This window comes from Amblyomma mixtum, chromosome 3 (genome assembly GCF_055824585.1).
Source record: "Amblyomma mixtum isolate Tamu chromosome 3, ASM5582458v1, whole genome shotgun sequence".
Classification (NCBI taxonomy): Eukaryota; Metazoa; Arthropoda; class Arachnida; order Ixodida; family Ixodidae; genus Amblyomma; species Amblyomma mixtum.
The window spans coordinates 49,150,600-49,176,953 of NC_143014.1; the positions used below are offsets into that span (position 1 = coordinate 49,150,600).

General features: G+C 48.2%; 2 protein-coding genes across 4 annotated transcripts in view; one reads left to right on the forward strand and one right to left on the reverse strand.

Moving 5' to 3' along the window:
- Positions 1-26,354, reverse strand: part of LOC149350121 (uncharacterized) — a 602,760-nt gene that overhangs the window by 280,732 nt on the left and 295,674 nt on the right. The gene's annotated exons all lie outside the window — the stretch shown is intronic.
- LOC149350134 (uncharacterized) overlaps positions 1-26,354 on the forward strand; it is a 43,307-nt gene that overhangs the window by 10,113 nt on the left and 6,840 nt on the right. For both annotated transcript variants that reach the window (XM_089579112.1, XM_089579111.1), the window contains exon 2: positions 26,061-26,193. In XM_089579112.1, coding sequence (XP_089435238.1) covers positions 26,061-26,193 — 133 coding nt within the window. The remainder of the gene's footprint in view (positions 1-26,060; positions 26,194-26,354) is intronic.

Genomic DNA, 26,354 nt, shown 5'->3' on the forward strand with positions numbered 1-26,354 from the left:
GTTCAGTTCAGCGCACGTTCAATGTATGCAGACGGAGATGTAACGACAGGCTCAGCCTAGTGGCGCCATCTGGGTGTTATAGGCGAGATGAGACGCAGCTAAAGTTTCATGACCAATTTGGGGCCAGTGAACATACTGAAAACGGCAGTAGTAACGACGTTGGGTGCTGATGGCGACACATCTTACAGTCGATCCCGGATATATAAAATATTGTTTATATCGCATGCAAAATATAGCAACATTGTTCGCGTTTATCGAACTTGTGTTCACCGGAACACCGCGCCCCTGCAAGTGGCGCTTTCTGTAACGACGCTTGATTACTTTTCGCGTGCGGAGACGGATCGGGTCGCAGCCTTGAGTATACCTACTGGCAGCACTAGCCATTTGAAACTGCGTGATGAGGTGCACGTGAAATGTGCTTGAGGGTGGCCTTCTGCGCATTGAATGTAAAGTGCCATATTTGTTCCACACCACGAGTCTTTTCCAAAACCACAACATTAGACAAATCAAGTCCACATATCACTATAGGCTGAGTCATAAATATAAACTTGCAATAATTAAAAACGAGGAGACCTTCATTATCCTTGCTCGGAGCGAAACGAAACAATGTATGAAATCCGCAAAGCAGACCCTTGGAAAGTTGAGAAATGCCGCACGAATTATGGCCAACAAACATGGGCGTCCGGAGGGGGGGGCAAGGGGGGGCGGCTGCACCCCCCTGGAAAATCACTCACTCGAACCGTGAGTGATGGCCGCACGCCAGGGGCGGTGGTGCGCTCAGCCAAAAGGGTAAAAGCAGCCCCGCTTCCACGCTTTGGGGCACATCTGCGAAATGCCGCGTCCGGGCGCGCGCCGTCCCGCCGTTTTCAAACCACGCCATCGTTAGCTCTACAAAAGGGCGACCTGTTGCAGACATGCAGCGGCACCGGCGAGCATGTATTTCGAGCCGTCTTGAGATTGGTGTCTGTTTCTTTCATCTCTAGAGAGATAGCGACACGGAGGCAAACAGTGCACAGGGCATGTTGTTTTCGCCTTCGGATATGTTCGTACGCCGGCCACCGATGAATTCTTCAGGAGGGAAGGACAAATCAGCCGTGTCCACCCCCGCTTTGTGGGGCTGCTCAGGGGCAAGCGGGCGATGAGTTGGCGCCGCCGCCGCTCACTGTCTCCTCCGATACACGGGAGAGCGCATTTCGGTAGAAGCGCCGCTTTCAGAATCTTCGGCAAAGGGGATTAGCTGCTTTTGTTCACGGCGACGCAGTCTCCAGAGGCGCCCCCACACCAGCGTTCCTTGCGTTTTCTCCGAAAACCAGCGCCTTTGGTGAACGCAGCCCGATGGCGCCTGCCTGGCTCGCCTGTCACCTCTGGCTGGGCCTCAAATCCCAACAGCGCTCATGTACTGTGCGATGTCAGTGCATTGTAAAGAGATCCAGGTGGTGGACATTATCCGGAACTCTGTACTACTCCGTCCCTCATAGCCTGAGTCGTTTTGGGGCTCTGAACCCCATAAAAACACAAAAAAAAATTTCCGACCGGAGTGGCGAGTGTCCCTTCCCCTCGGAAGTCGCGCAGCGTAATCCTTTCACCCCCAAAGTGCGCATTCGGGGATATTCCCTTGCACGTGTGCGCGCCTCTGTGTTTGTGCTTCGGTGCCTTTAGTGGCCGGTTGTCAACGAAGCTTGTGAGAACAACCACGACAGCGGACGAGAAAACGACGAGAGGCGAGCAGTGCGTGTGCGGTTGCTCGACTGTGCGGATGCGCGAGCAAGATGGAGCGAGGTGTATACGAGCGTGCATTTATCTTTTAAATATTTCGTTGTATATATAGTCGTCTTTTGTTTTCAACGTACGCGTTCAACCGTTTTTCCAATCAATGTGTATGATGAGTGTGCACCGAGAGCGTGTAATGAAGCACGGAAATGAATTTATCACCCGTGTAATTACGCAATTCGCCCAGAAAAATCCGAGGCGCCTACAGTTGCTGTTCAAGGAAGACTGACGAGTGACTGTAGTGGCGTGTTTGTGAACATATTGTGCTGTGTGCTGGTCATCAATCCGGGTGAGTCGAGAACCCGTATGCAGCAAGACTGAGCACTCTTCTCCACGAAGTGACAGTATCTTTTTGCATTTTTTAGTAACTTTAATTGTTTCTTCGTTGATAAACTCCAATATCTCTCTCCTAGCCACGCTTTAATTTGCTGTTTGTAATTTTTCTTTCATGTGTGTATTTCCCTTCTTTTTTATTTATATATAAATAAATGAATTTACTCCGCAAATAGTGCCTTTTTGCTACGAACATACCCCCTCCCCCTCTGGCGCCAAGAACCAATGGAGCCCCCCCCTGCAAAAAATTCTGCGGACGCCCTTGCCAACAAATGATACAACATACGTTACCCACACTATGGAACCAGCTGTACTGCCGTGGCAATCTTCCCTTGTCCGATATTTCTCTCAAGAAAAATCGCCAAATATTCGCGTAATAGTTTTGTGGCTATTACCATTTCGGCGACTCCTGTCAATTACGCTCTATGTTCACTTATTTCCTTCTCACCGTAGTCCTGCTGCGTACGACTGTACCAGTATTCCTCTTATATGACCTCATGCTGCCCCCCCCCCCTCCTATCACAACTGTATTATATAATGCGCGCGTACATTCATGCTTAGCATACGTGTTTTTCTTATTTTAATTCGTTTTGTCTGTTTTCTTGATGTCAATGCTGCTGTTTAATGAGGAAGCTAGTATCTCTCAAGCTGTTCGTACAGCTTTCTCCCCGGCTTTCCTCGCAACAACTTGTTGTGGAAATAAACCTTCAAACCTCTTTATCTTGTCTCCAATTCTCCACAAGGGAAGGGTATAGGGAAGAAAGAAGAATGATGGGCACGAAACAAAACGGCGATATGTACAAGAACTTAATAAATGAGTCGGATCACTCCCTGAGTCGGCACCCGGGTGGCGTAAAATGTGGAGTAACACCCGTACACGATATACTGATCAAAGCTATTTTTCTGAGTGTCAAGCAGTGTAAAGAAATCGGTTTTCATGCAGCAGCGTCACAAATCTTCAAATTGATGCCAGGAATACGTTGGGGCTGCTCTTGTCGCTTCATAAGGCCTATGCTGATGGTCTTTTGCGATACAGTTTACCGATTTTGCAGATAATGTCTCCAACAAATTAGAGGACTCTGGAGGGAGTCATCCACTGATTAACTCACTCAGCGACACACTAACTCACCCTCTCACTCACAAATCCATTCGCTTACTCCCTCGTACGTTGGCTCAGACTGTGCCTCAGGTGAGCTTTGGCCAAAACAAACGTTTTGCTGCTCAGGCAGATCGGAATTCAAAGGGAACCCCGGGTGGCGTCTGAAGACGAGGAAATAAATGTGGGAAGTGCTGGCGGAGAGAGTCAACGAGGTTTTCTGAGGCAACTTAACACCAAGCCAAATAGAAAACAAGTGGCAAACGCTTGAGAGGGTTCTGGAAATGACCGTCGGTCGTGCGGATTTTGAAGAAGGAGTCTACTGTCATATAGCTAAGCGCTATAATCGCTCCTTTCGTATGTTTGGTGTATTGCTTAATTGTAGACGTAACAAACTGACGCGCAAGCTAGCGCAGGTGTGTGAGCAGAAGGCACATTACAACTGCGCCTGCAAAATCCTCGTCGTCGGATTCCCCAGAGTCGGAACTATGAGACTCCTGCAAGTGGGCTCCCAAGTAAAGCGCACTAAATTTCTCGACCGGCATCGCCCCCCTCTTCCCTCCGCGCTGACTGCCCGCAGACTGCCGGCCAGCATCGCTCGCACGTGATCATTAAGTAGTTTCTAGCGTGACAGGAAACCGCGAACTGCCCGAGGACTAACAGAGCTCGGTTAATCGAAGAAGCCCCGTAACATCGACCCAGTGCTGCCAACCTCGAGAGCCGCTTCTCCCCCAATTTGCAACCAAAAATTTCCTAGATTTCCCTAGATACGAAAAATGGTGTTCAATTGTGAAAAAATGTATACTTATGCTTTGTTCAGTAGCAAGTTTTATCATGCAGCTGCCCTATTACCAGAAGTTTGTAAGCAAATTAGCTCTAAACTTGAAATGAAGGATCTAAAATGAACTCCTAAATGAAGTCACAAGATAAACCGTAGCCCTCTTTGGAAATTATAAATTAAAGGCCCTATATTGTGTCTATTTTTTCTTCACTGTACGCAAGATATTAGTAAACATGCATCGGCATGTTGAAATAACTGAATTTTTTTCCCTCATGTTGTGTCAGCTTAGACTTCAGCCAAAGGATACTACGTACAAAATGCCTGGAGGTCGCTTGAGGAGTGTACGAAAATTGCAATATGAAAGCTGGTTTTTCATTTGCTGCGATTGCTCTAGAGGGTGGCTGACGTAACAGTTAGAGTCAATTAAAACAATGAAGCAGTGATTGTTACAGCTTTTGTATGCCTCATGTGACCTCAACTCCCTTTGTTCGCCGTGGTGGAACTGGGAATAATGGTTTATGATTTTGGAGGGTCTGACATCCCAAAGCGACCCAGGCTATGAGGGACGCCGTAGTGAAGGGCTCCGGAAATTTCGAGTACACGGGCGTCTAGAATTTCGCCTCCATCGAAATTCGACTGCAGAGGCCGGCATCGAAGCCTCGTCTTTCGGGTGAGCAGCCGAGCGCCATAACCACTCAGCCACCGCGGCGGGTGAACTTGGAATTGTTTTGGGAAGACTGGGAAGATTTTCAACACGGCGCTCCTTTATCAAAAAATGGCTCCCTTTTTCTGTTCTAGTTTTCAAAATAAACATGCAGATATGCTTACTAAACAGGAATTTCATGTCGTGCAGCTAACTCCAAATACAGCGTGAGGAAGGGGCACGCGAGTTGAGGGAAGGCGGTGGCGCGCCAGATCACAGCAGCGGGTGCCACTGGCCGGGACCATACATGTCCGACTACGTCCGTGTAAAGGCTGGTTCACACGCATGCAAGGGCATGCAAACTGAGCAGCGCAGCGCGGCGAAAAATTTGTAACTTCTTGGAACATCGCCGCTTTTACTGCTGGAGCCGCGATGGCTCTGAACAGCTTTTGCGCCGCAGCAACAAAGCGTTTTCATTTGCATGTGAAACAGGCTTTACTCGAGCGCGCGGCGGTGTTGTACGGGCCTCCGTTAAGGCCATTGTACGATCGCTTTTGAGCGGATCCGCCAGGCAGGCGGACTGGCGGACCGAACGACCAGACAATAGGCAACCGCCCCGTTCGGCGGGCGGGAGGCAGGGTTGCCAGATCGCTCCGACCTCAGGTAGCCAAATTGATCTCTGTAGTAGCCCAAACGCAGCCAAAGGCGAAATTTTTGCGTAGCCCAAAAGTAGCCAAAAATATTTGTTTTTGTTTCGGCAAGAATATTTACATATTAGATTTTTATGCGAGGCATATTACTAGAGGTACACTACAGCCCTTCGCCGTGGTTACGCGCCGTGCACACCACGTGGTACAGTGACGTCACACCACGTGACATACCACGTGACACATGACGTCACGACAGAGGAAGACGGAGGTACAGTCTTTGTCAAAAGTTTAGAGCCCAGGGGGTTTGCTTCTAAGCCTCGCAGTGGGACTCCTGTAACATTCGTGGCAGTCCTACCCACTGGAGGAGGCAGGACCAGAACTCTTCTTACCCACAGCAAATTTGAAGCGCTGGAGATGCATTACGATCCAGACAGTGTGCTTCAGAAGCAAACCTCCTGGGCTCCAAACTTTTGACAAAGGTTGTACACTACAGCCCTTCGCCGTGGTTACGCGCCGTGCACACCACGTGGTACAGTGACGTCACACCACGTGATATACCACGTGACACATGACGTCACGACAGAGGAAGACGGAGGTACACTACAGCCCTTCGCCGTGGTTACACACCGTGCACACCACGTGACACATGACGTCACGACAGAGGAAAACGGAGGTACACTACAGCCCTTCGCCGTGGTTACACGCCGTGCACACCACGTGACACATGACGTCACGACAGAGGAAGATTAGGGTCCACCTCGCGCGTCGCTGTGGTTGCACGCCGTGCAGACCACGTGGTACAGTGACGACACACCACGTGACATACCACGTGACACATGACGTCACGACAGATCGCCGTCACGCGCTGGGAGAGGGAGAACGATGCCATCGCACAGACACCGGAATGTCCTCGAGCGGCATTCTCGCGCATTTCGAACGCGCGTTCACACTCGGTGTAGGTGAAACGCTCGCTCCACCGGGCAGGCGGTCGCGGCTTCCGTGGCAATCCACGCGCCCACCCAACGCGCGTCTCGGGGTTAGTCGGCGTTCCGCTGTAGCCATGCCGTTGTCTTCCCCCAAGACGAAGGCTTCTAGTGGTTGTATTTAAATGACCAAGTATTCAACCAAGGAAAGCCATCTATTACCAAGCCTAGCCATCAATATGCTTCGCATCTGACCAGGGTTAACCAAGTTAAGCCTCAGCCATTTTTTTTCCCGCACATTATGTCTGAGGTAGTCCACACGGCGTGTTCTTTCTATTGTTACGTTTCGGCTCCGTGATGTGCGCTAACCAGTGCGGCTAACCAGGTCCTGAAGATGTGGCTGCAGTTCCACTTTGCAGGCGAGGCTGTGGGCCATATCACCTGAGGCTGATGACAACAGCCAGTCTGCACGCGCAACAGAACGGCGGCGCTATATAACGCAATCCCAGCTTTAGTTTAAAAATATTTCACCTTTTAAATGTTCGCGCGTAGATTAGGCACATCTAAAGTAGACACATTTCAATTTTATGCATTAAGAGAAAGGTTCTCACTGAGAGCGGCACCTCAAACATCTAGCATGCGCCATCTTGAAGCTATATACATTCGACGATATGCATGAGCTCAGAATAAATCAAGGATATATGCCATTAGATGATGATCTACGTCAATTTCATCTTCAGTCTAACAGCACGTTCGCAATAATGAAAAAAGGAGCAAAAATGGCTGAGGCTTAGCTAAGGTTAAGCCTAGTCAGATGCGAAGCATATTGATGGATAGGCTTGGTAATACATGGCTTTCCTTGGTTGAATACTTGGTCATTTTAATACAACCACTAGAAGTGTAGCAAGGATTGCCGTGGCAGCTATATACGGGATCATGGGTGAATTCAATGCAGAGTGTACAACCGCTGCCCCAGCACCGGCTACAACAGCATTCTTGGCACCCATGGAAAGTACATTGGAAACACCCTTAGTTATTCCACCACCGCCACCATTCCCTATAGACTGTATTGATGTACCCCCAGCAGCAGCAGGCAGCGCCTCTGATGTGGAGCCTCCACCGCCGCGGCCGACCGCGCGAGCCGGCAGCCATCTCTCCTCTGCTGTGACGTCATGTTGTCACGTGGTCAGCCGCCGCGCCTCTGATGTGGAGCCTCCACCGCCGCGGCCGACCGCGCGAGCCAGCAGCCCATCTCTCCTCTGCTGTGACGTCATGTTGTCACGTGGTGTCACGTGGTCACGCTAAAGGTCAATGGTAGCTCCACCGCCGCGCTCGACGGGCTGTAGTGTAGCTCTAGTAATATGCTTCGCATAAAAAAAAACATATTACCCTTGAATTCCGGCTCCTTTTTCTATGCCTTCTTGTAGATCCGGATGTACTTCGCCCACTTGGCCATTCTGAAAGTTCTCGTAGCAGCGGATCTAATGCCATGTTATGCCACTAACTTCCCCCGCCCTCATTAGTTACCGTGGGTTCCGCGCCGCGCTGAAGGATGGCGCCATGGCTCCGTATAAGTGCACGCTGATTACGCAACGGACACGGCGCTCTCGCGTAGCTCGCAATGAATCTCGAGGACTGCACGTGTGCTCCCTGAGGCATGAGAAAACAGCGTAGGCTCTTGCGAGTGGCGCGCTTGCTGTGTCCACCACGGGAATAGGAAGAGAGAGAAAAAGACTTTATTAATGCGTAAGCATTACTTGCCTCATGCGTATCTTGAGCAGATTGTGTCCGCAGAGCCAGGATAACAAATGCAAGAAAAGGACATGCCTGACGGTGGATTTCCAACTAGCCACCTACCGCAGCCGACGCGGGCTCCCAAACCACTAGGTTAACGGTTAACATGTGAGGATCACGAAGCCACGCAACAGAAGCGAAGCAGTAGCATTTAATGCTTACGCATTCGCACCACGTAGGGAGACTTAAGTTCTCTTTGTGTTTTCCCTCTCTTCTGGCGCCAAGGTCACCCGCGGTGCACCGTCAATGGGAGAACGCTCACATGTGCAGACGGCAACAGTCTATGTTCGGTGGCGCGCGCGCGCGCGGGTGGCGTTAGTGCACGGATTCAGTGGAGCCTATAGGCCGTGAAGTGTTTCCTGGGGGCAACTTTCACGTAGTGTCCACTCTTTATAAAAGAAGTCGAAAGGCTGTGATCCTTGACTGCCTGACGCACATAAGTTTTCTCGAACACAGCGTTTTCAAATTGTCATTTTGTAGCAGACACGCTCAATTTCGATTCCAACATGCCTTTTATTTCTGTCCCTGTGTAATTGTAACAGAGCACATTATAACTGTTTTAACTTTTTTTTTTTCACGCATGAAAAATATGTAGCCCAAAAGTAGCCACATAGCCAAAACGAAATTTCTGACGCCAACTCGGATAAAAAGTAGCCCAATTTGGCTATTAATAGCCCAATCTGGCAACCCTGGACCGTCACTGCCAGGAAAGTTGGCGAACTTCGACTTTCGAGCGGACGAGCGAACCGCCTGGCGACCGAATTGCAGCGATTGGCTGCTTTTTACGTGAATGCCACCGTGAATGCCACCAGTATCCCCTCCCAAGAATACCCCAAAGTAATCAATCAATCAATCAATCAATTTTACGTGACGTAGGCATCCGCTCCTGCCGGGGCAAGATGGCCGTCCGTCGACTGAACTGGGGAGCGAGGCATAGGTCGTGGCTGTAGTGGTGGCACCTATGCCGCGAGGCATACTATATGGGCCACATGTTGATATTACAAGTGTTCAGAGCGACTGACTGCGAACTTCTCCGCGTGCAGCAGCGGCGAGCAGCGACAGTTTCCCGAGTTGAAATCGACGCTGATGTAGTTGACAGAGCGCCTCTTCAAACCGACGCAAGACCTACGCGTTGGCGGTGTCACGAAGTGTTTATATGGAGCTGTTTGTGGTTGCTGCAAGAGTTCCTAATTCCTGCGAGGATCATCACGTACAGCGGCGAGCAAAAGCTGCTCACGGTGAACTTCTGTGCGTGCATGAGCTGCCTAGCACAGTGACTTGTGTCCGCGTAGTGAAAGCGATTGCGATCGGAGTGAGTGCTTTTACGTCAAGGCAGTGAAATGTGCACCTGCGAGAGCTCACTACGCACGCCGTGCTTTCCGAATGCTGAAATGAACGTGGCGTTGTGCAGCTAGTCGCATTCGTTGCGATGGTTGCAGTGATCGCGACCGAAGCGTACTGCACATGACATTGTTTCCGCTACGCATTCATTACCATTTTGATCGCGATTCGTGTTGGCACTGTGCTTGAGAATTGCCGTGTGTGCGACGTGACGCGACGCGAGCTTGGCTGCACGGCCGTAGGACTGCTTTGCAGCGACAACAGCGATTTCGCCATCCTTCTGCGCTTTGGTGCTCCATTCAGTACGTTTTGTGATGATGGGTGCTCGGGTTACGACTCGCCGGAGAAACTGTGTAACCTGTGTGAAAACATCGGTGCAGTGCAAATGTATCTTCGGGAGCGTCATTTCTTTTTATTTCCTGCCGGCTGTGCGCACATTTGCCTGCAATAAACATGTCGGCGTGATGAATGGGTGACTGAACACTTCCTCTAGCCATTTCGGTTTAGGTTGTAACAACATGGTATTACGTGATTACAAACAAGAATCATTGCCGCTTTTAAATCACGACTGATTGACAGTGTACAAATCTCTAATATGTGCCAACTCATAAGTCTGTTTTTCATGAGCATTTCAATTGATGCAGCGCAGAAAAAAAAAGTGTGGCAGCAGCTTATGCAATCAAAACTGTCCACAGAGCAAGTTGAGCATAACGAGTCTTGATGAAAAAGAAGAAAAAAATATTGAAAAAACCTTTGCCATTGCTTTTTTTCTCTTTTTGCTTAGCAGTGTTAAGTCAATATTGACAATATTGTTAAGTCAATATTGACACTGCAATCAGAAAAATACAGTGGTCTTGAAGCACCTCATAGGCAATGACAGTGTCTGTTGTTGATTTTGCTCATGGTCCTTTTCGATCCGATCCAGAGATCAGTGGTACGAAACTGGATGTGTTCGCAATGGTATTGTTGCAGAGCTGCTCACGAAATCGGCTTTATTGGTGTTAAGCGGTTGTTCAGCGGCGCTTCCTGGGTCAGCCGCAGCAGTTTGTTTAACAAGACATTCTCGAAGCTTTGAGAAGATCTCGTCGATGCACTTGCATATGTCTGTCTGCTACCACCTTCATTTGCCTGTGACTGCTTGCTACAGACATGACTACTTGCAGAGTGCAAAATAAGCCCCGTGGAGCTGGTAAAGCTACGCTAGGAACAAAGACGATGGTAACAACATCACTGCACAGGGTAGCAATTCTTGCTCTGTCGTCGTCCCTTTGCACAGTTTCGACATGCCAACTTGCCACCGGTGCACCCCACAGTACGCTATGATCAAGTTGTGAAATTTACAGAAAGCAACAACGGGAAAAGAAGCAGGTTGTATAGGCATATCTAGTGCATGCTGTACAGATAGCTTCCTGCCTTATTATAGCCTGGCCCCTCTGCTTTTAACCCTTCATCACCCAGCACCTATGGCCCTATTTGTGTTATTGGCATGTGCTACAAATCACCAAACACATTTCATACTCTTGACCCTGCTAGATTGCTTTGGCCCATTAAGTTTTTTTATCCAAATCGGCCAGCTTTTAGAAAACATTTCTGCAATAGCCAACTTTTTCTTGTTCTTCACGACATGCACCTTGACTGCAACATCCCGCTAGGATGCTTTTGTTCTTTGCTTTGAAAAAGCATGCGATTCCCTTATTTATGTAGGGCTGGTTTTCTCGTGCTTTAACTTGCATCCAATAGCTCTAAACTGGATCCAAGCTTAAACAGCCAGCCTTCGGCAGATTTCCCTTGACAATTCTTATGCATCCTGCCTTTTCCTGCAATCTCGAACGTCCCCCAAGGTGCTCCTTTGGGCCTCAGCTTTTTATTACTTGCATTATTACCGTCCCTTCAGTGTTTTGTCACATGCCTTCACTGATAGCTATATGGGGTCTGCCATAATGCAATCAATACCAGCATTTCAGTTCTCCAAAACAACATTTAGCATGCCCTGGATTGGCCTGTTTGCTAATGTTACTAAGAATGCACTAATATTGTTTTTTTTATTGTCAGCATTACATTTTGCCAACTTATAAGGCCTGATAACGGTATATTTACTGTATACTGGTTCAAATACCTAATAATCCTCATACACCCACCCACAACCCATGATATTTACACTCGACGTGTCCTTAGTATCACCGTCTTCCAAGTTGCTTGCATTCAAATCCCCTGTGTGACATCAGCTTGTGTATTCAAATGGTACATGCCACAAAATCTAACTTAACTAGAATCCTGGAATGAGTTCGGACCTGAGGCGCTTGTTTTATTCTCTCAGACTATTTTTGAAGCTCCTGTGTAACAGCACTAAAGGTGAATCTTCAAATTTCTGCATGTCGTGCGCAGATTTTTTTGAACTGTTTATTGTCGCATAACCAACTAATCTGTTCTGAGTCATGGTTCCTTCTGCACTAGTCGCACAAGCAGTGTTGTGCCTCAGTTAGCTCATGCCACTGCATTTCAAGATTCATTTTTGTTTTTGCCTCAAAAGGCTGGAATGGCCTTCCAACTCACAGGGCTTACTAACCTCTTGTCCTTTGAGCTAGTCACTGCAGAAATCCATGCAGTAAATGATGATGTTCATCCACTGAATTAGGTAAATCCCCTAAGGTGAAGATTTGTGATAAGGGAGTAATTACTCATTAGCATCCGCTCAAGTGGAGCCATAAGGCTACAAAGAAAACCTACAAAGTTTTCCTTTTGTAGCAGTATGGCTGTACTTGGATGCTAATGGTTAATTACTTCTTATTAGTATAAATTAAACTCATTAAGTTCTTAAATGGCGTATCATGTTAGCTCACCACTCAAGTATTCTCATTTAGTACTGTTTATGTATAATAAATGTTGAAATAAGTAATTGTGATAAAGTGCTTAGCCACTTGCTCAGCTCAGGAAACCAATACAATGCTATCTTATGCGTAAGAACTATCCTCACAATCTATTTCAAGTAATATTGGGGCAGATTTACACAATAGTTTTGTCGGACGGTATACAGTTGTATTTAGGCTAACTTACACGCTGCACAAGCTAGTCTAGCCAGCTAAACTCGTGCACTAAAAAGCTAAGCATGCATTATTGTGCCTATCTGTGTCAGACTTTCCTTGACACATCTCTTTTATCGTCTCTTCAGGTAAGCAAGACATCGACTTCATAACATGGCTCAGTGAGAATGCTGCAAATGCATACATATGCATGCGACTTTTATATATTCAGGATAGTGTTTACAGGACTGCTGGTTCATCTTAAACACAAAAGCCGACAACTTCAAGTTGCATTATAGAGATGCAAGAAACGACAAAAGCCATCACTGCTTTTCTGTTTTTCTTCGGCATTCTTCTGCCTAACTTCATATTGCTATTTTCCAAATTTCTGTTGCCTGTCAATGCCTCAGTTAATTTCTTTTTTTGAAAGCAGACTGGCAGTGATATAGGTATATTTTGCTGAAAATGTTGATAGTCAGCAACTAATAGCACTCTAAAATTCAGCATATGTTAAGTGATATGAACATCATTTAACAGTTAGCAATGTTCACTTTTGCTTGCTACCTTGGGAAGTGGTCATCGTTACATTCAGCCATTCTACATTATACTGATCAGTGAAAATAACTTTAGACATTGCTTTAAGGCTGTATCAGAGAACATATGCATATATACCTGTCACATACTTAAACGGCTTATTTGTAATTTCATTTTATAGCACGACATCATAGCTCCCTTACTGGAAATCCAATTTTACAAATTCTGCTTGAGATGTTAGTGTTTGCTCGAGATAACCAGATAATATGGCCATCGTACCTTGTTCCCCTTACTATACAAGTATTCTTTCTCAGCCTAAGCCGGGAGCCGTGGCCATGTAAACCCTCCAAATTGGTTCTTGCATTTACTGAACCTGTAATTCAGTTTACTGGCTCCGACATCTCATTATATTTATATTAATGAGAATGGCATGCACAGACTTCTATGCAGTACGAAGGCACCAACTTTACTTTGCATTCACAGCGACATTTGAGAATGCTTTGGAGTTGCACAGAGTGTATGCCAGCTTGTTTTGTACATGGCAACAATGACATGGCCTTCAGCAGAACTTCCCATAGTTGTTTTCAACACTGCATTCTGGCTTGCGCAACTGCAATATGAGCTCAGGAAGGAATGCTAAACCACAACTTTATGGCCCGCTGTCACTGTGCAGAACAAAGCCATGCCCTTTTAGCCCAGTGATGCACGTCTTAGCCCCTTTGCAGCCACATAGTGCTATTTTTATGTTGGATTTAATAATGGCATGAAAAACATGACAAAAATAAATTATTGTTGCATTTTCACTGTTCTGTGAAATGCATAACTGCTTTAATTACAACTGATTTTATCTGTTCCAATTAGCTGGAAACATAACTTCTCATGTCCATTAGCATTTGTGTTTGACAGCAGTGTTGTGCTAAATTGTGAATGTTAAACACATGCACAATTAACACACAGCCCCACACGCACACACACACCTTATATATTGAATAGGTAAGCATGTCTTTTGCAGTAACAGCCAAGGAGAAGGCCGTTTACATATTACGGTGACTGTACAAATTGCTTGGGAAAGGCTGCAAGTGCAATTATTTTTTTTTTCTCTGTCAGCAATGCAAAAACACTGAAGTGTGCTATTTTGAATAACTGACTAAAAATTTTAAGTATGCAATCGTAGCTATTTTAAAAAATGGGATTATGCCGATAGTAATTACGGACGGTTGTTAGCAGCCTGTACTGCAGTGTACAGGCTGCCCGATCGAGAATTCGCAGTAAGAATCGCGTCGTCGCATCGAAATCGTCAGGGCAGCTTTCAGAGCAGGCAGCATTCTGTTATTATGGGGCCGGAAATCACGGTCCGTTGTGAGAACGTATCGTCGAACGGGGACGCGATGTGACGCGTTTTTCAGTCTCTTGGGTAGAAATGATCCAAACACGTATCGTTTCCGACGGCATCGCTTCAGATGAGCAGACTCGCCTTCGATCTTGCAAAGTTTTGTCGCGAATTGTTTCGCGGCCGTCAGGGTCGTCTGAACCAAGATTCGTGCCATCACAGCCGACCACGAGTCTACCTTCGACGAAAATCCCGCAGCAAAAGAAACTTTGACGTAACGGATATTGTCTTGAACACGCCGCAATTAATATGGGTAATTTCTACCGCAAGATATCTGCGTGTTTCGCTACAAACACATGTCTGTACCGCCGCACGCGATTAGACGGGCGGCACTGACGGGAGCACCAATCGGAACGTTCGAACCATCCGTCTCGTCCGCCAGCAGCAAAGTGATCGTACAACACCATTCCGCCCCACGCCCGAGCGGAGGCTGAAAGCGAGCGGTTCGCTCGCTGGCGGATCCGCCCGAAAAACGATCGTACAACGGCCTTTAGTTGTAGAGAAAAAACAACGAAAAGCTTGTACTGTCTTCCCAATTTGAGAGAGAAAAAAAAGAACTAACCGAGCAAATGAAATTTCCCCAGATTATACAAAAATCCCTTTTCCCCTAAACGACGTCCAAATTCCCTAGATCCAGGGAAAAATCCCTAGGGTTGGCAGCACTACATCGACCTGACAGCTATGCAGACAGCAAACCCCGAGCGACGGAAGTCGGAGGAGGCAGCAGGCAGCGGCGAGGAGGAAGGGGTCAAAAAGCGCGACGCGCCAGACGGCCAGACGCGGCGCGCCCCTCCTTCACCGCGGTTCTCCTTCCCACACAACCTTCGTGAGATGGAGAGGGAAGCGAGGAACCCGAGGTCGCGGCAGACGACCCCCGTCTACGCCGGCCTCGAAACTGGGTCATCCTTCTCCTCCCCCTCCCGAACGGGGGAATCCCTCGGAGGAGTCAGCAGCCGGCTCGAGCGTCCCTTCGCACTTCCTCCATGCTTCGCAGTTTCCTGCCAGTGCCGCCCTGGCCTCCATTGCGGCGGCGCCACCAGCGCTGCCGCGTCGTCTGCTAGCGGCGCGGCCGCGCTGACTGTCGCGCAAGCGCGCCCTCAGTGCAGGCTGGTTCCATGGAAGCAGGCCACAATACAGATTGGAGGGTACATTTAAGCTCCGCCTTATGGTTATGACGCAGCTGCGTTAATGGGTTAATGCCCATATATGCGGAACGAGTATATCGACTTTCCATTCATAGAACCCTCGGAGTCCTCACACTACTCCCGGCGGTTAAGTGATGCGCCACTGCCCTGCGATGGCAGGTGCTGCCATCGGAGGGGCTTGAGCAACCCAGGTTGCTCTTCCGGAGCAGCCTCTCGCGATTAATCATTAACTGCCACCTATTTGCTCACAATCCGGTGGGCTGGTTGTGATGACGCCACAAGGTCAGCGACCTAGGTGGCCCACCTCGCGCACATAACGTGCAGGTAGGGTGCCTGGATGCCCGCTCGCCTCCGCTTTCAGGGTGGGGGCACCCTTTGTACGACCGCGCGCCGCCGTTTCCCCCTCGCAGCGGCATGTTGGGTCCCACTAGAGTTACTGTACGGCAGCATATACAGTAACTCTAGGTCCCACGCGCCCGTCGCGCACCGCGCGTTGGCACGGTTTCTGTGCGGCTGCGCAGCGACTAATACTGCTGTCACACGGGCACTTTCGATCGCGATCGGTCTCGAGCGCGGTTGAAGTTTCAAGCGCGATCGAGATGGACAGCTGCTACACGTATCCACTCGATCCCGATCGACTAGTTGAATTGCTACATACGAGATGGCGCTGCTTGTACTATCATCATCACCATTGATTTTTTAATAAATTTATAATAACAATAGTTAATAAAACTTTCTTGTGAAAATATCAAACTGAGAGCAGAAAAAGCACCTTAATTACTTTCTGCTGCAACCAGCAGTGGACTCGATAGCGAACAGCAGCAAAACAACGCTCGGTGCACGCGTGAATGGTAGCGCCATCTGACGAGGCGCCAAATCACATCAACGCTGTGATGAAGAAGTTTTCTTCCGTAATTACTGGTAGCTATGGTCAGTGCATTGCAAGCCTATTTTTCGTTCCAAGAAGAAAAACTGCAAATAGTAGAAAATGTAACAACTGACTAAAAGCAAGACAACTGCTTCGCCAGGTGTCGCTCTTGCGAGGTAAACACACTGCATTTAGTTAGGCCTAAGAGCTTGAAAATCAACAAATTATCTGAAAAACAGGGGCTAGTTGTCGCTTAAATCTCTACGCGTGGGCGAGAGTGTGCGAAATAAAAGCGAACCGCTACCATTTGAGCGAGCTATCGCGTCGAAGAATCCAGCGGTGACATGTATTTATTCCGAAGCGGGCGAGCAGGGCGCCGCCATCTTGTCAACGCATCCCCTCGATCGTGCTCCATGCGCTCGAGCAGGATCGAGGTCGATCGCGATTGAATTCGCCGTGTAGCAACGCCGGATCTGCATCGAGTTCGATTTCGATCGACTCGATCGCGATCGAAAGTGCCCGTGTGACAGCAGTATAATAATGCGACTGAAGTGTGTACAGCCTCCCTGATTTTTAATAATATAGCGCGAGCGTCGACCGAACTGCTGGTCAGCGCCTTATAACGGCGATAAGCGTGCAACAAGGCGAGAGTTCGCGCACGCGCACGAAGGCAGAGCGTCGTCTGCTAGGCTGTTCCAAGCACGAGGACACACGCCCTGCCGCAATATCAGTTCGCAAGATCCCGCCAAGCCGTAAAGCGCATGCGCATTATTAATATGTGAGACTGCATGAGACATGATTTCTTTCTCTCTTTTTTTTTTGTTTGCCTATTACGGGAGGCCAGCCTGGCGATGCAAAGTGATAAGAAAAAATAAAAGTAAAGAAATATAGCAGCACATTGAAAACATTGCCTGGATCGCGATAAGCGGGGTTCCAACCAGCTCTTTAATGAGCCTTGCAGTGTCTCGACGGTATAAAAAGGCACCGCAGCTCTCAAACGCCCACTTCGGCGGAGAATGCCTCCACGCGTGCCACTGGAACAACGCCACCGCGTCATCGCAATGTCGCTTTGCGGGAAGTCTCAGAATGAAATTGCTAAGAGCGTTGGAGTCACTCAGGCTACCGTAAGCAGAATAGTTCAGGCTTATCGCGACGAAGGGCGCATTTGTGACGCTCCTCGACATTTGAAGCGCAAGACAACGGAAGAAGAGGACCATGCCATTGTTGCTGCGGCTTGTGTAGCGCCCTTCATGACTGCTGGCCAATTGAAGCAGGTTGCTGGAGTGGACGTGAGTGACAACTTGGTGCGTACCCGACTTCGAGAAGCAGGTCTTCGCAATCGAGTTGCGGTGCAGAAGCCGAAGCTTTCGGCGACTAACAAGGAGAAAAGGCTACAGTTTGCACGCGACCATATTGAATGGACCGTGGAGGACTGGAAAAATGTTGTCTTCACAGACGAGTCCACGGTTTGCACAAAATGGAGCCAGCAACAGAAAGTTTACCGGCCAGACCTCATGAGGTTGGTGATTTATCATTGTTCATTTTTTCGATTTGGCTATGTTTGGCTTAAAGGGACCATGAAAAGAATTAAAAGCCGCTTGTAAATGTTAGAAGTGATGCTCAGAAGCATTGACACCAAGTATGAGTCTTCGGAACTCAGCCGGCAATTTATTATGAATTTTTAAAAACCGTGTTTTTCAAAATTCGCGGGCCGCTTGGTGTCTTCGTAGGGAGCAATTCTGAAACCAAAACCGGGAAGATAGACGTCACTAGTCCCATGACGTCGGCAGGCCACCACACGCTGTCATTCGCTAGAGCTGCGGCAGCTTCGACGTCACGGGCACACTTCCGGTAGCGGTGAAAATCGTCTGCTCGAGCTGCCGCGCGACCCCCTGGGGCAAGCGCGAGCGAGGGCATTGCCTTCGCGCATATGGTTTTAATTTACCTCTGCCGCCTCTTTCTGTCGCGAGTTCGGGAGCCACTAGCAGTGCCTTTTTCGACCGCCCAAGATGAATACGCCTTGCTGTGTCGTCGGCTGCAAACCCAGTGACTGGCGAGGTGTTGAACTCAGGCATGTTACTCCTAGAGACGTGCGTGAGCGAGCAGCCTGGATGGAGCGCATCGGACTGCCAGCGTCGCACGCACGCCGAAGACTCCGCGTTTGCGGTCGACACTTCGCACCTGACGCTTACTACTATAACCCAGCGCTCGTTCGATAGTCAGGCATGAATGTCAAGCACCTGAAGTTTTGACCGAAGTCGCTGCCGACATTGTTTCTTCCCGCCGGGAAGGTGAGTTTTCAGCTTACAGCGATCGGTATGGACGTTTACACGATATGATCTGCGATGGAAGACAATTTTATCTACGAGAACTTAAAAAAAGGTGCCGCATTTACTTAGGGCACAGGACGAATTCGAAGCGTTAGCTGTCGCGGAGGGCCTTGGCCTGACGGCTACGTACTGCTGCTGTTCACATTCGGCTGCTGCTTCAACATGCAGACTCGGTCCCGACCTTCTTTGACTCTCCCGTCCGTTTTACGACCGTAATACCGTATGTTCCTTGTGTTCTAAGTCGGGCGGCGCGATTTTGCGATCCCGCAGCCGGGTGTCCAACATCATTCGAGAGCTAGGCTCAGTATATGCACGGTGTTTCACACCAAGACTTGGCAGCATCGGTGTGACGGCCGACCCAGCGCACAAAAAAATAAAACATTGTGTGAGCCGGGAACAGGTCCGGGTCCATTCTGCCAACTAGCAAAGAAACCCGACGCGCGCCGCAATCCAAGAAAGCGCCGAGACCGGAGAGACGCTGCCGACGCACGCTGCTCCTTGCGAGTGCGACAACCGGAAGTTGTAAACCGAACGTCAGCGAATGATGTTTTCATGGGCGGAGCCCAGTCCCGGAGCTGTTTTCTTTATTTTTTTATGGTGCCCCGCGCGTACGAGTTGAGGGGGGAGAGGAGGAGGGTGATTTTTAATCGCCTATAACTTCGTTGTTATTGATGCTAGCTCAAAAATTCTTGCGCTGGAGTGACGAGTGATGGATTGCCTATCTTTACATAATATCAATAAATTTGTTTCATAGTCCCTTTAAACCTGCGAAAGTATATGGCATTTGCTTCCCGGGGTGACATGTGATTATCAATGTCAGCTATCACTGTTCAAGAAATAGATGATGCAGCACAGGCGGGTAAAATGGTTCCTAAATAGAATTACTTATACTTGGTTAAATTTAAAAGATGTTTGCTGAGATTGTGGATGGATTATACTTCCATGTGAAGAGGGGGTGTATTGTCGCTGTAATATTTTCATTACGTGTCGTTTAATATTGTCTAGGAGTCATTGACACACTTTATGTTGTGTATAAAATTTTCTTCCACTGTTGCAGGTATGATCCACACTATGTTCAGAAGGTCAAGTCTAGTGGCAGGACGAGCGTAAACATTTGGGGCGTAATAACTAAGAACGGCCTTGGCCCGCTCCGTCGTATATCGGGCCGCTTCTGTGCTGAAGCATACCTGGAAATTATTGATCAGGAGCTTCTTCCCCATCTTCTGGACGGCCCTTTCACGGATGGTTGCTTCTACCTACAGCATGACCTGTCACCGGTGCATGCTGCACGCGCCGTGAAGGAACATTTGGAACAACTAGGCATCATGACGTTGTCTTGGCCTCCCCAGGGAGCGGACCTGAATATAATTGAAAATGTTTGGGGTATCCTCAAGTCCAACTTGTCAAAGATGAGTCTCCACGATGCATCGGCAGACGGCTTGTGGGAAGCCGTGAAGAGTGCATGGGATGCCCTTAAGGATGACGTGGACCTTGTACCCGCACTCTTCGACTCCCTGCCCAGGCGCATCGCGGGTGTTGCTCAGTCCGGAGGCGAGTTTCAGCGCTATTAACTTATATGTATGATGTGTGAGAGCCTTGAGACAAGGCCCTGTTTCAGTTCTAAAATGCACCAAGGAAATAAAGGTTATTTGATGAAAATACACAGAAGTGTTCTACATTCGCGGATACATGCAGCTGTGTCTTACTACCCCTTCCTCTCCTGAAAGAACGAGCTTATACACCCCACGCTTCTCAATGCATTCATCGCTCCTAACGTGGCGACTGCCATTTCCAGCTCAGGTGACGCATGCTGAAAGCGGCAACCTTCTTGCAGAAAAAAAAGGAGGCGCAACCATTCGTGGCTCCGTGGTTTTGCTTAAGTAGTTCAGGAGTGAGCGGGTAAACTTTACAGAATTGAGACAACAAAAAAAGACAGCATAAGTGGGCCTTGGTCCAGAGCCACAAAAACCGAAAAATGATAACTCGCAAGGAGGCATTCTCCGCCGAAGTGGGCGTTTGAGAGCTGCGGTGCCTTTTTATACCGTCGAGACACTGCAAGGCTCATTAAAGAGCTGGTTGGAACCCCGCTTATCGCGATCCAGGTAATGGTTTCAATGTGCTGCTATATTTCTTTACTTTTATTTTTTCTTATCACTTTGCATCGCCAGGCTGGCCTCCCGTAATAGGCAAACAAAAAAAAAAGAGAGAAAGAAATCATGTCTCATGCAGTCTCACATATTAATAATGCGCATGCGCTTTACGGCTTGGCGGGATCTTGCGAACTGATATTGCGGCAGGGCGTGTGTCCTCGTGCTTGGAACAGCCTAGCAGACGACGCTCTGCCTTCGTGCGCGTGCGCGAACTCTCGCCTTGTTGCACGCTTATCGCCGTTATAAGGCGCTGACCAGCAGTTCGGTCGACGCTCGCGCTATATTATTAAAAATCAGGGAGGCTGTACATAGACAGTAAATAGGTGTTTCACTCGTGGCAGTAATGTGCTGGCAGTTTTGAGTGCATTTTATGCATGATGAACTCGCTCTAACCACACGGCCACCGAAAAGTAATGACGGACTGCTGTGTTTTCCAGACACCGGCTGCACTGAAAAAAAGGACAGCGGTTATTTGGTCTTCCTTGATAGCAAATAACACATACTATATCAGGGTCGCCGAATCGCACAGAATTATGCTGCTTCTGTTGTTTTGAACGTAAGGACTGCTCACAAGGCCCCACTCAAGTTTCTCGGGTACGCAAACAGCTGGCAGGATGACCTGCCCAATATATTTTTGTGTAGTTACCACCCACTTCTCTAACATTCTCTGAGGTGTCTTTGTCTTATTGATGCACCATATGCGAAAAAATTCTATGTAGTAACGGCATTTTTTTTTCCATTGGTCTGTCGCCTCACTGATCTGGAGTAAAAAGCTGAGGACACGCCAAACCAAACGGTTATATTTTCTGAACTGCTTCTCTTAGTGGCTTGTACCGCAACGAAATAATGCAGATGGTTGCGCTTCCCTCTGGCTGGTATTGACTACACTTATACTGATGATGCGATGCGACGATGTCTTCCCAATTCGTAGTGGCAGAGTAGCTTTATTCGAGGGCAAATCTAACGAATAATTTATATTATTTTTTTCCTTTCGAAGCATGAAAAAAATCGTTAAAGGCGTCTGAGTCACGAAGAGGCCCGACTAAATCAGCCCTCTGATAAATACTTCTTTTGAAGCCCGGTCTCGCCGCCACGCTAAAGAGTAGTCGGAGCAACACAGGCCGCGCCTTATTCGCTTCCGCGGACCCGTCTGCTCCAGTTTCCAAAAGACGCTGGCTTGCTGCCTCATGCGATTGTCGTCGGGCAGGGCATTAAATCTCTCATTAAGGTACGGGTCTGGGCTAGTTGGAAAACCACGTTTGAGGTAAAGTGCGCAGAAAGACGCGGACTAGTAAGCACGACAGACAAGCACTCATCCCCGCTGTCATCAAAAGAGGCAAAAAAAAAAAGGGGCAATCATAGGACATGGTTGCCCAGAAACACGCGCGATGAATTTTACTGATGTGGCTGCGTGACATCAACGAAAAGAGCCTTTTCCCCCAGTTGTGGTTTCTTTAAAAGCAATACGAAAAGGAAGAAAAATTGACCGTTACTGGGGGAAAAAGCCGCCTTTCGCGTGACGTCACGCAGCCACGACTTCTTTGCTTACAGACGCACAGAAGCTCACGCAAAGAAGCAGAGAGGGGAGGAGTTATAATGTCTTCGAGGCATTAAGGAAAAACAAATAATAAACTGAACAAAACGTGCTCGCTTACCCGCAAGAGCGCGTAAATAATACGTCCTTGTCGTCAAGTTGTGAAGAAGGCGCTCGGCAAATTTTGATGAGGCCCGGCAGGTTTTAACACTCGCCTTTCAGCTTCCTGGCCTGCGTCACCGGCGCAAGTGCTTCTGGTCTTTTGGACAGAACACGTGACATCTGATAGCGAGGTGCAGATGCGATGTGTACCGAGGTGCCTCTAATCGGGAGAAGAAAGGCGTCGGAGAACGCTCGAAACATGCAAAACCGAGGCGAAAACCGGCAATTTCCACCATCGGGCCACGCCCCTTTGGTTGAAGTCAGCTCGTGTCGGGTGTGACGCAGCATTCAGAGATCAAGCTAAGAAGGCCGTTGGGTGTTCTGCACGCATTATAAAAGGGCACCGCCTGACACGCTTTGCTCGTTACAGTGCGCGCAGAAAAAGAAGTGGCAATCGGAGGTCAAGCGAGACGGCTAGACCAGAATTAAAATTCTAAGTATGCGAGGTAAGGCATGCGAAACGCTTGCTGTCCAGAACAATTTCTGCTGGGGGCGGAGGAAGAAATCGCAGAGTACACTCAAGTTCCGCCTTAAGGTCATGACGCGACTACGTAGTCGGTTAGGCTTTTCATTCTGAGCAGTTTAACACCTTTGGGCGCATTTTTTCTTAAATTGTTTCAATTAGTTAATTGATCAATTACACTCTAAATTTTAATTACCATCATCGAGCATTGGTTTTTCATTCTGAGCATTTCGACACCTTTGAACCCCCGCTTTGTCAATTTTTTATTTATTTAATTAATCGGTTAGTTACAGTGATTTCATTAACTCGTCATCGCCTATCACACACCACTCAATCATTATAACCGCAAATTACCTTGATACGATTTTTTTTAACGCAGCCCTCGATTATAGGTCGCCGCTTCGAATCCCTGCCACGAGCTGTAAGCTTTAACCTAACTAGTGAGTTTATGATGCACGAAACGCTGCATCGTATAACACCATCCGGAACGTTCGCGGCAAGCGGTTGGCATGAGACGATTTTTTTTTTTTTTACGCGGCCCCCCGATTATTTCCTACGCGCGGTGCCGACTACGCCGACAGCTTTTCGGCCGAACGACATGACGTCATCCATGGAGGGGAAAAAAAAATAGTTTTTTTTTCCTCCATGGTACTAGCGGCGCAATGTTGGTGGTCGTGCGCGCGGCCGCCGCAGTGTGAAATGTGAGTGTATTTCGCGTCTCGCCGCCGATAATTTCTGTCCGACTCGTAACACCGCGTGAACCGCGCTAATCAGAAAAGAGCGGGCATGTTCAAAAGGTTCCACTTTGTGAATGAATGAATGAATGAATGAATGAATGAATGAATGAATGAATGAATGAATGAATGAATGAATGAATGAATGAATGAATGAATGAAAAGGTCGTCTGTAGGAAAGCGGAGGCGCCGGCGCGGTGTGCGACGTACAGGACTGCTGCCGCGTGTTGAATTCACCGGTATCGAGTTCCACCTTGCGCACGGCAAGGTGGAACTCGCAGGCCAAATAACTAAAGCGTACAAACCTATGAGAGGGTGCAATTATACTTGACAAGCGGGTGAGTCCAAGAGCCGTGCTGAGGGTGCCGACGTCCGAGGTGCCGACGGCCGAAGCGCCGTTTTTGGAGATGTAATTCGAATGGTCTCTTCGCTTAGCTGTAGCTTAACTTGTCATCTCTATCTGCTGAAAGTGACGTGTTCCTACTGAATCCAGCGGAATGGCTGCACACTGCGTTCGTGCGAAAGGGCAAGACGTCTTGTGCACACGAAGCAGCGCTATGTAGCTGCAATCAAAACTGCAAAACATTCTCGCTGGGTCTGCCGTTCGTGCTGCGAGCGCATGACAGTATTTGCTAGACGTGGGTTCGATCCCGGCCGCGGCGGCCGAATTTCGATGGAGGCGAAATTCTAGAGGCCCATGTACTGTGCGATGTCAAACCCCAGGTGGTCGAAATTTCCGGCGCCCTTCACTACTGCGTCCCTCATAGCCTGGGTTGCTTTGGGACGTTAACCCCCATAAACCGTATTTTCTTGACCGTTCTGTCGCGTAAATAGGGCCGCTATAATGCTTCACCTTTCTGCTGAAACACCGATGTGAAACTTCAGCAGTTCGCGGACTGCAGACGCTGGAAATAAGAGTTTCTGCTGCTCCAGTTTTGGAATTTCGGTAATTAATCGTGCTGTTTATCCACGATGCGCCCTGCATGACTAGCTGACAGTTATCAACTGATATTAAAAGCTGCAAGTCGTGTACATTCTTGCGTGCAGTGCAGCCAGCCGGTTTTGTTCCCGAGTTGAGGCAGCTCGGTTATATCACGGCACAGAAGGATTCTCCTGCAAACTTCATACACAAAAAGCGTTCCACAAAGAAAAGTGGTCGCTGACGCATTTAACAACGTTCAAGAATGCTATGGATCACTAACAGTTCAAAACAAATGCGATTTCCGTGGACAAATGCCAGCGGGCTCACTCTCAAAGTGTACGCCCGCCGGCTTTGTTATTTCCCCGGAATAGACTGTCGCCGCGCGCGTGGAGCTATTTATTATGTACAGGCGTACAGGTTTTACACATTATTCCTCCATCCCCTGTCCTTTCTTATTGCCGCATCCCTCTTTCTTTTCCCTCACTGTCCCCTCCGTATCCCGTGTATTTCCGCTTACTGCAGCTCGGGCGCTTCTGGATGCGATGGCAGATGTCGCTGCCAACAAACTCTTTTACTTCCTTTTTGTATTTTATTACGTCGGCGGCTTATTGTCATCAAAACCGTGTCCGCAGCGATTGTGGGAAACTATGAAACTATAAAGAGATATCGTCTCAAAAGTGGTTATAATGGAAGGATGATGACGTGAGGATGCGGCGCAAATATTCTGGTGCCGATCGGATAATTAGTTAATTAATTAGAGCCAAAAAAGTGATCAAAAATGCGCGTGGTCGGGCCGGGACTGGCGCGAAATTTTAATCGTCGTAAGTGCGGGGCCACGTGACACACCATGTGATATACCACGTGACCGGAAAAGTGGGCGGAGCCAACGCGGGGCGTGAAATTTGAGTGTCCGAAATGAATGCCGAGGTGAAGTGATTGGTGCCTTGGAGTTAACCTAAATATAATCAATAATAAATTACAGAAACGCCAGTAGTAAATGGAGATGAATTAATGTGCATTACAGTGAATTAAGGTGAATTAATTATAAATTAAGGTGGATTAATGTGGGTATAATGTGACTTAACGATACAATGAATAAAATTGAATTGCAATGAATAAAAGGGTAAATCAATTGAAAATTAATTACGAATTAAATGAATCGATTTCGAATTAAATGAATTAATAGTGAATAAATTGATTATTCTGGAATAATTCTGCGAAAATTGTGAATTGAATGTAAACTAAATTAATTAATTGCGAATTAAATGCAAATTAATTATAGAGTAGGGTGCATTAACTGTGGTTTAAGGTGAATTATGTGATTGAATTGTCAGACGGATGTCAAAATCGACATAGCATAGAGGCAAAGAGGAGCAACTAGTGGTGGTGAGGTGCGTCAATGCTCTCGCATTATTCCATTGTGGTTTCCGCAGTGCCCTCTAATGTTTTTCAACTGTTTCCCTCTCTTTGCCCGCAGGAAGACAGACCGCCGTGGTTCCTGGCGCCGGGGCATTGCGAGCGATCATCGAAGATGGCAAAATTCACCCGAGCGCCGCCTTCTCTGGCATGGTGTTCCATCTGTGCATTTTCACTTCCCCCGGCTGCCTCTGGTGGGTACACGCAGGGTAGCGCAGCTAGCTGAGAGTGACATCAAATGTGAACGCGTCCAAGTGGCCCAAGCTATTTATTTCACGTGCACCTCAGTCTCAGTACACAGGTGTTTTTCAGTTCTCCACTGCAATGAAGCCACGACTGCCTGAAGTGAATCTGC